The sequence below is a fragment of the Lissotriton vulgaris genome, chromosome 2_1 (genome assembly GCF_964263255.1).
Source record: "Lissotriton vulgaris chromosome 2_1, aLisVul1.2, whole genome shotgun sequence".
Lineage (NCBI taxonomy): Eukaryota > Metazoa > Chordata > Amphibia > Caudata > Salamandridae > Lissotriton > Lissotriton vulgaris.
The window spans coordinates 884,145,670-884,159,543 of NC_141687.1; the positions used below are offsets into that span (position 1 = coordinate 884,145,670).

Sequence of the window (13,874 nt, forward strand, 5' to 3'; positions counted from 1 at the left end):
TTTCCCGTACTTTCTATGTTTCCCAATGCAGTGAAGGCTCGGCCCAGCTTCCCTTTCAAGCCCCGCCCTCGCAGATGACGACACGAAAGAAAGTCAAAATCGGAAACAGCTGAACTGAGAGCTCCTCTGGGACTTAGCAGCGGTTCAGGCGAGGAGAGAGAAGTGACTCATGTAGGCAGGTAGGAAGGTGTTTGCTGCGGTCGCGGGAGGAATGACCCCGGGGCAGGGCGGATGTCTACCAAGACAGGAACCCAGATAATGTATCTCTGCACCCCGGCGTGGTGAAGTTGAAGAACTGTATGTATCCCACTGGAGAATAACAAGAATGAAACTGATAACCAAAAATGCACCAAATACGTATAGTCAACAAATTCAGGGTAAGTGATGGAAGATCGAAAAGAGAGGGATGCAGATACATTCTATGCAACCATGATGCAAACAGAATCTTCACGTAGTGCTGTCTGGGAATATACATTCTAAGCCATAATACAAAATACAAAGCAATGAGGGAATAATATTGCAGAGTTTGAAATGGAAATGACGTATTTTTCGAGAATAAACGAGGCGCAATAGTTACGAATTCCTTAAAATGAAAAGAAGAATATTTGAGTGTAGCCTGGACTTTCAGGGGCAGGTGCTACAACTGACTTGCCCGTCGTGTTCCCCTTACTCTCCTGGGACAAGAAGGCAGAAGTAGGAACATAAACCTGCTTTTCAGACTCGTGTTTACTGCCTCTGGCATTCGCCCATGATACTGCCCTTAAGTGGGCTGGCTGCAGCAAAAAGGAGAATGCTGGCAGGCTTTGTAAAAATAAATAAAAGTGCAAGGATCATAATTTCTTTAGGAGCCCACCTCTGTCCCTGCAGGCAGCCACGTTTTGATTTCTCTGAACGCTTCTTTCTTTCACTGCCCTATACTGCTTGTATTTTAAAGTCACTCATGCAAGTCCTTTAGCATCCTAGCATTCTTGCTTTGTCACTGCTTTCTTATTTCTCCCTCACCTCCTTTCTTCTTATCTTGCCTTTTTTAGGTCTCGTCTGACACTGCACACATGCTGTCGCTTGCAAAACATTTTGTTAGCTTACAGGTGGCTTACACACTGCTTCATTGGTTACCATTAATTGGCTTCATAGTTCCTGTAATTTCATTACTTCTCTTTGTGAGTGCGCTCCAGCTTCACATTCCTCTTCCTGCGTTTGTCCCTCCCCTGGAGACTGGCCTAAGTACTGCTTCCTAATTCAACTGTGTGTCCTTCCACTGCTCTGGCTTCCATTTGTACTTGTTTTTTAGGTCTCGCCTGTCAATGCGCTTGCGCATTGAGCTTGCGAGAGATACTGGGGCTCAACCAGAGCTTAACCATCGGGCGATTTGATTCTGTGCCCGTGAAAAGCAAGCTCAATGCGCAAGCGCATTGACCTAAAAAGCATGTGCACATCAAAGCCACCAGCCTCCCTCCCACAGGCATCCCCAAGCATGCGCTGTGCCTCAGGCATTTCTCCTCCCCTAGTTTATTCACTGCCCACGGCTTTCACTTTGACGGCCGCTAGGCCGTCTCTCGTTTCGTTTCCTCTTCTTTCTATCAACAACAGTCAGTGTCCACTTCTCTTGCTCTGCCGCTGCCCCTCCCCCTTTCCTCCTCTTCATCTCTGTCTCGCTCCTCCTCACTTGCTGAAAACCATTATTTTAACAAACGGCTCTTACCCTCTCATTCCTCTCCTTTCCTTGTTTAAGGACAGTTACACTCGGACACAATAACCACATCAATACAATGCATTACACCAAGTGCAGCGTTGTTAGAATGAAGCCTTCCCCAGAGTTGGTCCGGAACCAAAGACAGGAAACGGACACTGGAGGTACCCAGAGTTCAGACCTGTTGGCGCTGCTAGTGCTTCTCAGCGTGGATAAGCATGCACATGAAGCATACTCTTCTATGCTGCTGTGTCAAAAAATGGCTCACTTCGACGTATTTCCATTGGTGTGACGCGCCCACTTTTAGTCCGTCTTCTCATGCGATGGAAGAAAATTGAAAACGCCCTGGCCTGTGTCACACCACCACACAGTGACCCCCGCCTCCGCTGAGTGTTGCATCTCTGACCTATCGGGCCACCCCCGCCCGTCGCTCTGTGCCCTTCACCAGCTCCTAAAAGTATGAGCACCCTCTCTAGCTTACATAAACGAGTAAAGACTTACACATCTGACACCGCTGCTTTTCATGCACGCTTTAAAACCAATCCTGCTATCAAAACTGCTTTTAGGGTCGGAGGGCGAAGGCCTGACCTCGGATGTGCACAGGGAAAAGTGCTGCAATGTGATTTATAGCACCCCGAGGGTCGATCAAAGCTATCCACAATGTGTGCGCTGATGCGAATGCCAGTTTAATGGGCGGCTCTTAGCGCGTTGACATTGGTGGTTCGGTTGCTGGCCTGCTGCGGCTTCTGTGCCGTAGGGGGCAGGAATCCCCCCGTTTGCAGACGCCCACGGCTGTCCCAGAAAGGCCGTAATCGGTTCCACAGTTGAATTCCATGATGAAGAGGTTCATTTAATGCGAATCAATGCTACCTTTGAAAACTTGCGTTTTACCAGACACCTTTGCATTGTAGAGTTAGCAGCGTTTATCCACAAAGAAACAAAAACCAGAAGCAAGGTGCTTAGCTGCCTCCAACATGCGAAATGGATGTCTGCTGACTGCCCTTTAAGCAGCACTACATTTGTCATGCTGCTCAAAGGGCCCATCTCCGGGAGCACTTTGCGTTACTTCTAATTCAGTCATAAACAAAGGAGTTCTCTTGGACTCTGGATTATTCTTCCCCATTTAGGTTAGCTCTGTAACCAATAATATGGGTTTTCCACCACTGTTTCTTAGAAGGAGAGGATGTGGAGTAAGCGCCAGAGCTGCCGACTTGTTAGACAAGTCGTCATCTGTCATTCATAAATATTTCACTCGTATCTCATACCGAATTCCATTACTGTTTTTTTACTGACTCCTTTTTATTATATTTATTATTATATTTACTTGGCAGTATTCTCCATCTCCTGAGCCTATTATCGACGCTACAACCCTTTATCTTCTTGTTATTGTTGGTAAGATTTCTTTTGATAAGCATGAATAGTGAGCGATTTTTCAATATTGGGAGAAGGGTTTTACATTTACATATTATATTTGTAGGGTCGTGCTTAACTACTCCTGTGGAACATTGGGTTATTATTGTAGCAGCTACGGCATATTTCTCCTTTTAAGGAATATTTCACATAGCATGGTGTTGAAATACACTATACTTGTCAGTACTTTCATTTTCTTTCGTTAATTTTTTCACAAAGATTATGTTGCATATTTTCTCTACCCTATGCAGGGGTTAGAGGACACTTGAATTGTTGAGGTTACTTTTTTTGTGTACTTGGTCCCCTGCTACCCCTCCCGCGCCCCCCACGCCTCGCACCACACTTCATTGGAATGCCTCCCTCCCTCTTCCAAGACCTGCTGACCGGCCTTCTCGGCTATCAGTCACTTCATTCCAACTAGTTTTTTTTGTTGACTCGACGTCCGTACCGCACCACCTCCTGCTGCGTCACCAATTTGATTAATTCACCTAGGCATCACTCCTTCTAAAATGCCCTCTCCATGCCCCTGCTCGAGCCCGCCAGGTTTGCTCCCAAATGTTTTGTTGAAAAACAACAACATTTCAGTGTTGCTGTCCCTCCCCCACTGGTACTGCAGCTCGAGTTTCACAAGACCGCCTGGGCCCCTCTTCCCCCAGCACCTCTTCTTCCCTCCCTCTCTCCGCTTCCCTCCCTCTTCCAAGACCACACGCTCTTCTTCTCTGCTGACCGGCCTTCTCGGCTATCAGTCACTGCAGAAATCCCGCCCCTCTCTCCCCTCCCCTCTTCCCTCTCTCCTTACTCTCCCCTCTCTCCTTACTCTCCCCTCTCTCCTTACTCTCCCCTCTCTCCTCACTCTCCACTCCCCCCTCTCTCCTCACCCCCTCTCCCCTCCCTCTCTCCACTCCCTCTATCCTCACTCTCCCCTCTCCTCAGTCTCCCCACTCTCCTCTCTGTTCTCCCCTCTCCTGTCTCCTCTCACTTCTCCCCTCTCTCCCCTCTTATCTCTCCCCTCACTCTTCACACTCTCCCCTCTCACCACTTTTCCGTCTCTCACCACTCTCCCCTCCCCTCTCACCTCAATCTCCCCTCTCCTCACTATCCTCACTCTCCTCACTCTCTCCTCTCACACCACTCTCTCCTCTCACCACTCTCCACTCCCTCCCTCTCCCCTCTCACCACTCTACCCTCTCACCACTCTCCACTCTCCCTCTCACCACTCTCCCCACTCTACCCTCCCTCCACTCTCCCCTCCCTCTCTTACCTCCCTCTCTCCCCTCTCCTCCCTCTCCTCTCTCCTCCCTCTCCCCTCTCTCCCCTCTTCTCTACCTCTCACCTCTTCTCTACCTCTCCCCTCTCTTCTCTACCTCTCCCCTCTCTTCTCTACCTCTCCCCTCTCCTCACTATCCCCACTCCCCCACTTTCTCCTCTCTCACCACTCTATCCTCTCTCATCAATCTCCCCCTCACCACTCTCCCCCCTCACCACTCTCCCCTTTCACCAATTCCTCTCTCTCCTCACTCTTCTCCTCTCTACCTCCCCCTCTCTCCTCTCTCCCCTCACCTCTCTCTCATCTTCCCTCCCCTCCCCTCTCCCCCACCCCTCCCCTCTTCCCTCTCTCCTTACTCTCCGCTCTCTCCTCTCTCCCCTCCCCCTCTTTTCACTCACCCCTCTTTTTACTCACCCCTCCCTCTCTCCTCACTCACCCCTCTCACTTCACTCTTCCCTCTCCACTCTTTTCACTCTCACCTCTCCTCACTCTCACCTCTCCTCACTCTCACCTCTCCTCACTCTCCCCTCTCCTCCCTCTCACCTCTCCTCACTCTCCAATCCCTCTCTCCCCTCTCTCCACTCTCCAATCCCTCTCTCCCATCCCCCTCTGTCCTCACTCCCTTCTCGCCTCACTCCCTTCTCACCTCACTCCCCTCTCTCCTCACTCCCCTCTCTCCTCACTCCCCTCTCTCCTCACTCCCCTCTCTCCTCACTCCCCTCTCTCCCCTGCATCTCCCCTCTCCTCACTCTATCTATCGCCCTCACTCTAACTATCGCCCTCACTCTAACTATCGCCCTCACTCTATCTATATATCACCCTCACTCTATCTATATATCACCCTCTCTCTATCTATCGCATCACTCAGCACCACCAACGCATCACTCAGGGGCACCACAACATCACTATGCGCCACCACAGCATCACTGAACGCCACAGCATCAATCTGTGCAAGCATTCAACAACTGGTTCATATATGTTCTTTCAATGTTTCAAGCTTCATTACAAATGTCACAAAAAGATGTTAATATTTCACTTCTGTTCTTGGATTTTCGTCACAATAAAATACACTCAACAACATAATCTTCACAAAAGTTATTTACAAAAGTTTAGGCTATTGCCATTTTAAATTACATTAACTTTTATTTAAGTATTAATTATTTAAAAAAAATTAAAAGCCATTGTTATTTGTAATATCAATACATCTAAGTCACGTAAATACAAAATATTTTGCATTACAAATGCTATAGGTGCCACATTTGCAAAAGATACAATTATTGGCCTTGTAAATGACAAAGCTATTAATTTCGCTATTTTTAAAACCAACACATAAATAAAAAATGTGTAATTTACAAGACCAATACCTCAAACTTTCTAATGCGAGACCTATTGCATTGCAAATGCTTGTTAGCTTTATTGTTTCTAACCCAATATGTACAAGAAAACATTTAAGGGTCACATGTCTTAACATACCAATTGGGACCTCCTTTCTCATCTGCTCTTCGATCACTCACTTTTGCTACACTTTACTATTCCAGCAAATAGGAAAAATTACAGAACTATAAATTCTTGAGATCAGGAATATTTTCCACGACTGGCCTAGAAACGCTGACATTTTTGTACTGATGGGATTTCAGAAGCTCTAGTTTTAAACAGTATAGCAAGTTTATATTCAGGAGAAATAGGTTTCTTGTAACGTTGCAGTGGTAATAGAGTTCAGAAGTAACACTAGGATTTACTGGGAGAAGACATTTTAGAAGATGCATGCAAAATGACAAGTTTGTTTCTATAATTATTCAAGATAATGAATGACGGAGTATTAAAGAATGTCCCAGGCAGTGGTGAGACTCCTCAACCAATCTGGGCGAATGCAGTCAACATCATAAATGTTTGGCTTGATGGAAAACAGTACCTCAGGTGAAGTTGAGAGGGGTGCTTCCAAAATATTTTTATTTGAGATCCGCTGTAACATTATTGGGAGAACCCTTATCTTACTTGCAAAGAGATAATCGGAAGCTGTGTGGGACCTGCCAGTAACATCCCCTCAGTGGAAGTTCAAACTTCACTGAAACATTATTTCATGGTTTATAGTGTGTGTTGGACATGGCCTTGTTGGCTAAAGTTCACTTAAACTTTTTACTTTTCCCCTAGACCGTTTTCCTGACAGAGAGTTGTGAATTTAGATGCTGTAGGTACTTGTCACTGCCAATCACTGTGCAAGTAAATATGTTCCCTGTATAAATTATAGTGGCGATTGGTTGTCTCCGATTGTTTGCCTTACTGGCAAGATCCCTAAGTGATGTGCTCAGTGTGTGTCAGAGCTAGTACAAAAGGAATGCGCAGAGGGAATACAGGTCTTCAGTGGAGGACCTGTGCGCATTATGCTAAATTAGCATGTTGTCCTGACAAGTGCTACCACTTGTCAGGCGTTACTTTCCCTTTTTTCATATACATGGGGCACCCCTGTAGGACTTCCTGGATAACCCCTAGGCAGGGTGCAGTGCCATGTAGGTACTAAGCCCTGACAGTGGAAAATACTCCATTTCATTTTCCCTGGTGAAAGGCCATCCTGCCCATTGGACAGAATGGGGGAGGCTGGGTGTAGTATTGTTAGCCTAGTTTCCCAAGAATTGGAAATAGAACAGTGAAGTTTGTTATGTCTGAACTCACAGCGTCATAACGCATCTTTCGGGTAGCGGTCCAGAAACTGCTGTTTGAGAGAATGGCAGAGTTTGTGCTTTAGACCTTTTTGTGTGTCTCAGCAGAATGGGAATAGTCTGCCTGGATCTGGGAGAGGTGAGAAAGGCTAATGGAGGTCGTGCCCCAGGGGAGGGGGGAGACTGGGCCAGGCTGCCCTGCACCTGTAGCGGGGAGAAGGAGAGGCTTTGCAAGGTGAAGAGCCTGGGTCAGAGCCACAAAACAATAGACCCATCTCCCTCTGAGTGATTAAACATCCAGGCCCCCAGTATCAAAGAGAGGACTTGACACTGGGAGCGGGGGATGGTGGGGGGAGGGTGGGATACGCAACACATATTTAGGGAGGGGTCTGGGACACCTGAGCGAAAGGTAACTTCAAAGACAAAGAGGGGTATAACTGGAAGTGTTGTATCACTTGCTCAAAGAAGTGTCCCTCACCCCCACTAGTAAAGTGGATCACTGCCTGGGGCGGGGTGCGGGCCCGGAGGGACACTCTCACTGCTGGCAGCTGTGTGCACCTGTTGCCGGCCCAGATCTCGATCCGTGCTGGTCCCGGACGGGGCAGTACAGGGGCTAGGGCCCTGGAGCGGATCTTGGGTGTCATTGTTGATCCGTGTTTGAGGCAAACGGTCGCACAACTTCTAAAATCAGTTCTATAGCACTTTGTATATGTGCTGATAATAAACTATCGAACTATTGAACACCATCTGTCACTAGAGGTGCTTAACGAACTCAAAGGTTAGTGCGATACACACTACGGTATGTTTCTCTTGCAGGATACAGGATCATAGTGTAGCGCACTGCATTGGTTGTTTACTGCACTGTACTGAATTGCACTGAGACGCATTACCTTATTCCTTCCTTGAACAGGGCATGCTGGTGGTGATACGCATTGCATTGTTTTCTTATCGCACTGTACGTAATTGCAGTGTGATGCATTACTGTATTCCTTCCTTGAACAGGGCATGCTGGTAGCGAACAGTTACATTATCTTGTGTTGACTCGGTACATGATCTAGGTGCTACGCATTGCATTGTTTCACTGTAGCACTGTACAGGAACCCATTGTTAAGTAGTGCAGTATTCCTGGTATATTACAACATGTGTGAATCTAGTGATACGATGTACCTAACCTGTTGAAAACTGTTAAAAGTCAGTGTAACTTGGTTAGAAGAGGTGGGTGGGGGATTAGGACCGCTCAACCCACCGGAAACAATATTACCCAGTGTATATACGTGGAAGTTGTATCGCATGGTCATTTCATATATCTTTTTATATAAAGTATACTCCTTTTATTCAAACTCGTGTGGAGTCCATTTGTGGTGACCTCATTAGGATTGCTGTGGGCGTGGTTGCACATACTGAACACTCGCACCTTGGAGATCAGCCTGGCTGCTCCTGTCAAGCTACTAAGGGGTGAGCAGGGCTGTCTCGGACGGTGTCCTTTCATGGCCTAATGTGGGAGCAGGGGGGTCCAGGTCACGCACTTGACAACAACGGTGCGCGCTGGAACGCCAGCTTCTATCAGTGTGGCATCACAGCTTAATTGGACTAGAAGTAGCTGTGCCATTCTGCAGCACTGGGGCTGTGTGAAGGTGTTCCTGAGATGTGGGTCCATTAATATTGTTGTTGCACATTACTGAATCTCAAACCCATCGCAAGGTGTGGCTGTAGCAGTACAAAGTACAGAAGCTATCCAAAGCATTTTATGTATTCTATTCTATGATGAATGACGATGGCATGCCTGTCAGTGGGACCCAAAGTTCCAAATAAGATCAATCAACCGCTCCTTCCATTGCCGAGAGACTGCTCATTTATCATAACCTAGTGACCAAGCACATACTCTTGGCAACCAAATGGAGTCTGATTCTCCCTGGTATGGAATGTACATGTATGTAAAGATACATGAAAGTCTAAGTTAAAATGCAATTCTTTTGTAAGACCATGCCTTCTCAAGCCATAGGAAACAAAACATAACAGATGTGGCCACTTGAGACCGCATTCCATGATTGGAAGTAAAGTATTGGGTAAAGCATTTCTTTCCATCTCTTTTCATATTGTTGCAGTAGGACACCCAAGTAGGTGGGATATCCTCCAATAGGATTCTGGTGTTGTGCAGAGGGACTCAAGCTAAATCTCCTAGAAGGAACTTGAGAAGTCCAAAACTTATCTTAGGTTTCTGATTTTATTGTGTATAGAGAATGTGGTCTGGGTTGTAGCTTGTGGATGGGTGCAACTTATTTGCATATGGTTTGTCCCAGTGGTACAAAAAAGCGAACAGGAGGTTTTAAATGGAAATGCCACCCGGCCAATTAACCAATGTGTAAAAAGCATTTGTGTTGGTCCTTTGATCCATTGTTGTTTTTGTTGTCTAATCATTTGCGAATAGCCAACAGGGCCGGACTGGCCGTAGCTGGCACCGGGCAATCCCCCGGTGCGCCGCACGGGTGGGGGCTGGTTTGGGACCCCTGGGGGCCGTTTTTGTTACAGGGCCGTTTTTGCAGCATAGCTGCAAAATCGGCCCTGTAACAAAATCGGCAGAAAACCGGCCTTGACAAAAAGCTCGGTGGCACCCACAACACCCCCAGGTGGGGGTGGGGGGGCTGCCGAGCACTTTACCAGGGCCGGTTTTGGTTCCCAGTCTGGCCCTGATAGACAACTCTGATGGGACTTGTTAAATATTGGGGTAGGCACGTAATACCACAAGGAGAAACGAGAACTTCTTCTTTGAGCAAGTGATACAACACTGATATGCAGGCTTATATACCATGGTGTATAGGAACGTACAGCTTCCTAGAAACTTGATGTAACAAGAAATCATTAAAATCTTTTTCTATTATTGAAATAGAGGAAGGACATGCATGATTCTTAAGCATTTTATATCCTATGTCTAATAACTCCCATTCACTTTCAACATGGAGTGGAAGTTCAAGAGGTGACTTCTCAGCAGCATTATGTGAAACTATCTATCCTACAACCAAGAGACCCTGAATATCGAAAAGTTACAAAGAAAACAAGGAAAAGGAATCTTGTAGAGAGAAGGGGCGAACAAGTAAGACCTGGAGAGGGATCTGGGAAGTGCAGTAAGAGGGTGGCCCATGGAAGCAATGGAACCCAATTAGAATTTTAATTTTCACATAAATCTCCCCCCCCCTAACAATTCATCTCCAATCCATAAGTGTCAAAGACACTACCTGTGCACTCTGAAAAAGAAAACAATAAAATAAATTATTTCCCTTCTAAATGGAGTGCATTTTGAGATGGTCTTATGTGTTCAATTGCAGATCAATGTTTAGTTCATAAAAACTTGATAACCTCCTATGCTATACTTTCAGTGGCATACATTGTAAGTTGATCAACAATACATAATTGTAAAACAATGGGATAATAAGTCTATGAACACTTTTTGTCTTTAGGAATTGTGTCCAGACATGTCAAGCAAGAAGACTGCAGAACTGCTGGAAAACAGACCTGATAACACTGCATTCACACAACAGAGGCTTCCGGCCTGGCAGCCACTTCTTTCAGCTGGCATAGTTATTCCTATTTTCTTTATCTTTGGATTTCTGTTTATTGGTATTGGAGTTGGACTATACTACTCCTCTAACAACATTCAAGAACAAACGGTATGTGGGTCCCCTGACAGACACATTTGTAGAAATTAAAGGTCATTTTCATAAAGGGAAAGGGTAGTAATACATGCTTGTTCACCTGAGGCACACAGCTGATTCTCTGCAGAATTGTACAGGATCTGGTGTGGTTTCTTTATTTCATGTGTAGAAAAAAGTGGACTTCATGCCTTTTTGCTAATGAAATGAGCCTTGATTATAGTGGGTTCTATTTTCCATTTTGGATAGACTAGATTATATGCAACTTAGTGAATAATGGTGAAGATAGATGTGTGCACATAGCGCAAGTCTTTCGTCTGTCAGGCAAATGTACTCGAGTATAATGTTAAGTAGAATGTCACAATTCTGTTGTCTCAATGATGTGCAGTATATAACTAAAGAGTTTTCAATGATAATCTGTTAAGTGTTACCCAGAAAGTGCTTGTTAAGTGTGCAGGAGACAGAGGATTAGCCAAGGATTGTATTTAAGACTAAACACCCACATTACAGATTTCATCCTTTGGGAAATCTTGATGGCTTTTGAAAGGTCAATGGACCTTGGCCACTGTGGTTGAATGTAGCAACATGAAGACATAAGCTGTACATATTATAGAGCGCGCAGGGACATACTAGCTCAATTTTACCACACTCACCTTGGGCCCATACAACATTCACACTTTGAACTAGCAGTCCTGCCTAACCGGTTACTAATTTAGTCACCCTATCAGTTTGCCCAGAGGTTTGATTTAGGACTTATACCTGTAAACCATGACTTACCAATCCTTGTCACCTTACTAGAAGTCCTGTGAATCAGAGAGTTAGAATAAACGGGTAGTATTCAAACACAATTATGTTTTCTGTAATAACCACAGACTCTGGGAAAAGTTTTAAACCCTTTATCTATGAAAGATTTTCCGAGTCAAATGAATAAAGGCCACAATCTCGTGACCATCAATTTTACAAACAAGAATATAACCAGTAGGACATAAAGTTTGTAAGAAATCACAGTAACACCTTCATACATTGTTAACTGGGATTTTGTAAAACCAATGATCTGATCGTAACCAGTTTGGTATTGATCAATAAGAATCCTCCAGAAGTGTCAGTCGATAAGCGATCTACCACTGTAGACAATTTGCAGATTCTTTGAGTATTCAGAACCACTCCCATTGAAGGTATCAATGCACTAAACATATCGCCTACAATTTCTGCAAAACTAGCTCTTTTATAACTTGTTAGTTCATTTTCGTGTTCATTGCTTCCAGTGATTCTTTTTAAATGGTATACCTTTAGGAATACTATTCCGAAATAGCAACTCCCATACCAATGATCAGGCAGCTTAAAGTAAGCTTTGTTCCCACAAATGTAATAGACTCCAGGAAATACTGGATCAGTTATCCCTTTTAGTCACCAACCCACAAATATGAGGAAATTGTGTGCACATTCATTGGAACCGATGAATACATTGTTATACTCAGTTTTCTTTCTATGGAGACAGATTTTCCCCATCTTTTTAAAGTCCAAAGACATAGCAGCATGAGGTTTGCCAGTTACCTTAAATTCCTCCCTTTCAGCCCATTTGGGTATCTGGGGTATCTGGGGTTTCGTTTCAGTGGCTCTCCTATCCAAATCCTGTCTCCTTTTCTCTACTAAGTTTAAAAATACCTTTTCTTCTTTGTGTAAATTACATGTTAGATTGTCCTTTGTGTGCATTAGATATATCTATTTCTTTCATTGTTAGGGAAAATTCACCAAAGAATTGGGCATCTTTAGCACTAAGGACAGGATTAATTCTTCTACGTATAGGAATTTCAGGAAAAATAACATCTATGTTAGAATAATACTGCAATCTTCCAGTTTTATAAAACAAACTGGTTAATATGCTACAGGAAATGCCATAGGTCAGGGGTAAATTATGGTAGGTAACGCCTTCAGCTACAGAAATAAGTAATTTCATACAGACATAACAATCACTAATAAGCATAGTCTCTACATAATGTACTAATAGACTAGCAAATACATTCATTTCAGTTGTATTTCTATTTCTAAGGTGATGTAATTCTATCTCATCTGGTGCTTCTAAGTCTACTCTATCTTGTTTGTGATGCGCTATCTTTCCGTGTATACTAGTGTCATTGTGTTTAGCAGCCATCAAGTACGGTATTGTTATTGTCAGTCCTAGCCATACTACAAGTACTATCAATACACTACATACGCATCACCTACAACATGTCTTTATACAACTTATTTTCGAGTTTCCAGTAACTCTTTTATCAGCCATTTTTAATTAAGGAGGCTTAACCCCTCTTTGAGAATTTTCACAGAATACACCTGTGAGTTATCTTCAAGTTGGCCTCACTTCTTCAATATCTTGATCAGCAATCAATTCGTCATCACTGATTTCTAGGTTCTAGAAATCTTAAATGATTACATATGTCCATTCAGGGCCTTTGAATTTATAGTTCAGATTATTTATAGGCGTGGTCTTCTCCTTCTTTTATTGCTTGTGGGTGGTTCAGTTGGACTAGTTACTTCGTCCACCTGTTCTGGTTCCTCCCCAATTGTGACTAGGCGATATTTCAGTCTTTTAACAAAACCAAGTCATTTATCACCTTTTCTTTTAGCTGGCACTGTGCTTTCTGATTCTTCAAGTGTTCTTTTGTTTTCTTTAAGTTGTGGCACAACTTGATTTTCGTCAACTGCAGTTTTTCTCTCTAACTCACCTTGTCCAGGGCTTATTATTGTTGACTGTTCTGCCTGGATGGATTCTTCTAGTCTAATCTGACCTGATTCAGGATATGACTTTGTTGGGCCTGGAGTTTTTTCTTAGTCCTGAACCCGTTTTACTAATCCTGTCTGGTCCTGCACAGATTATGCAGATTCTTGGATGTCTTCCATCTGTGTGTTTTGATTAGTACCGATCTGTCCCTCCTCAGACAATGGAGTTCTGGTAGGTATTTCGTTGGTCTGAGTATTTTGCTCTTTCCTTATCTGGTCCTCCTCATGATTGCCATTAGCTTGGATTTCTCTAATCTGAGTACGTTCTTCTATACTTATCTCGTCCTCACTATCAGTCTGACAATCTAAGTATGTTTGGCTTCTTGTTCTCACTCTGGTTTCAGGTATGTTAACCAGTGGGATCCACTCATCCTGACTGGTGCTCGGTTGCTCCTTGTCAACTACCTCAGGATCAACTTCTTGGG

At 44.4% G+C, this 13,874-nt stretch overlaps 1 protein-coding gene across 3 annotated transcripts in view; it reads left to right on the forward strand.

The window, feature by feature from the left end:
• Positions 1-13,874, forward strand: part of CDC50B (cell division cycle 50 P4-ATPase accessory subunit B) — a 272,588-nt gene that overhangs the window by 70,233 nt on the left and 188,481 nt on the right. For all 3 annotated transcript variants that reach the window (XM_086956405.1, XM_086956404.1, XM_086956402.1), the window contains exon 2: positions 10,480-10,689. In XM_086956405.1, coding sequence (XP_086812531.1) covers positions 10,495-10,689 — 195 coding nt within the window. In that variant the 5' untranslated portion in view covers positions 10,480-10,494. The remainder of the gene's footprint in view (positions 1-10,479; positions 10,690-13,874) is intronic.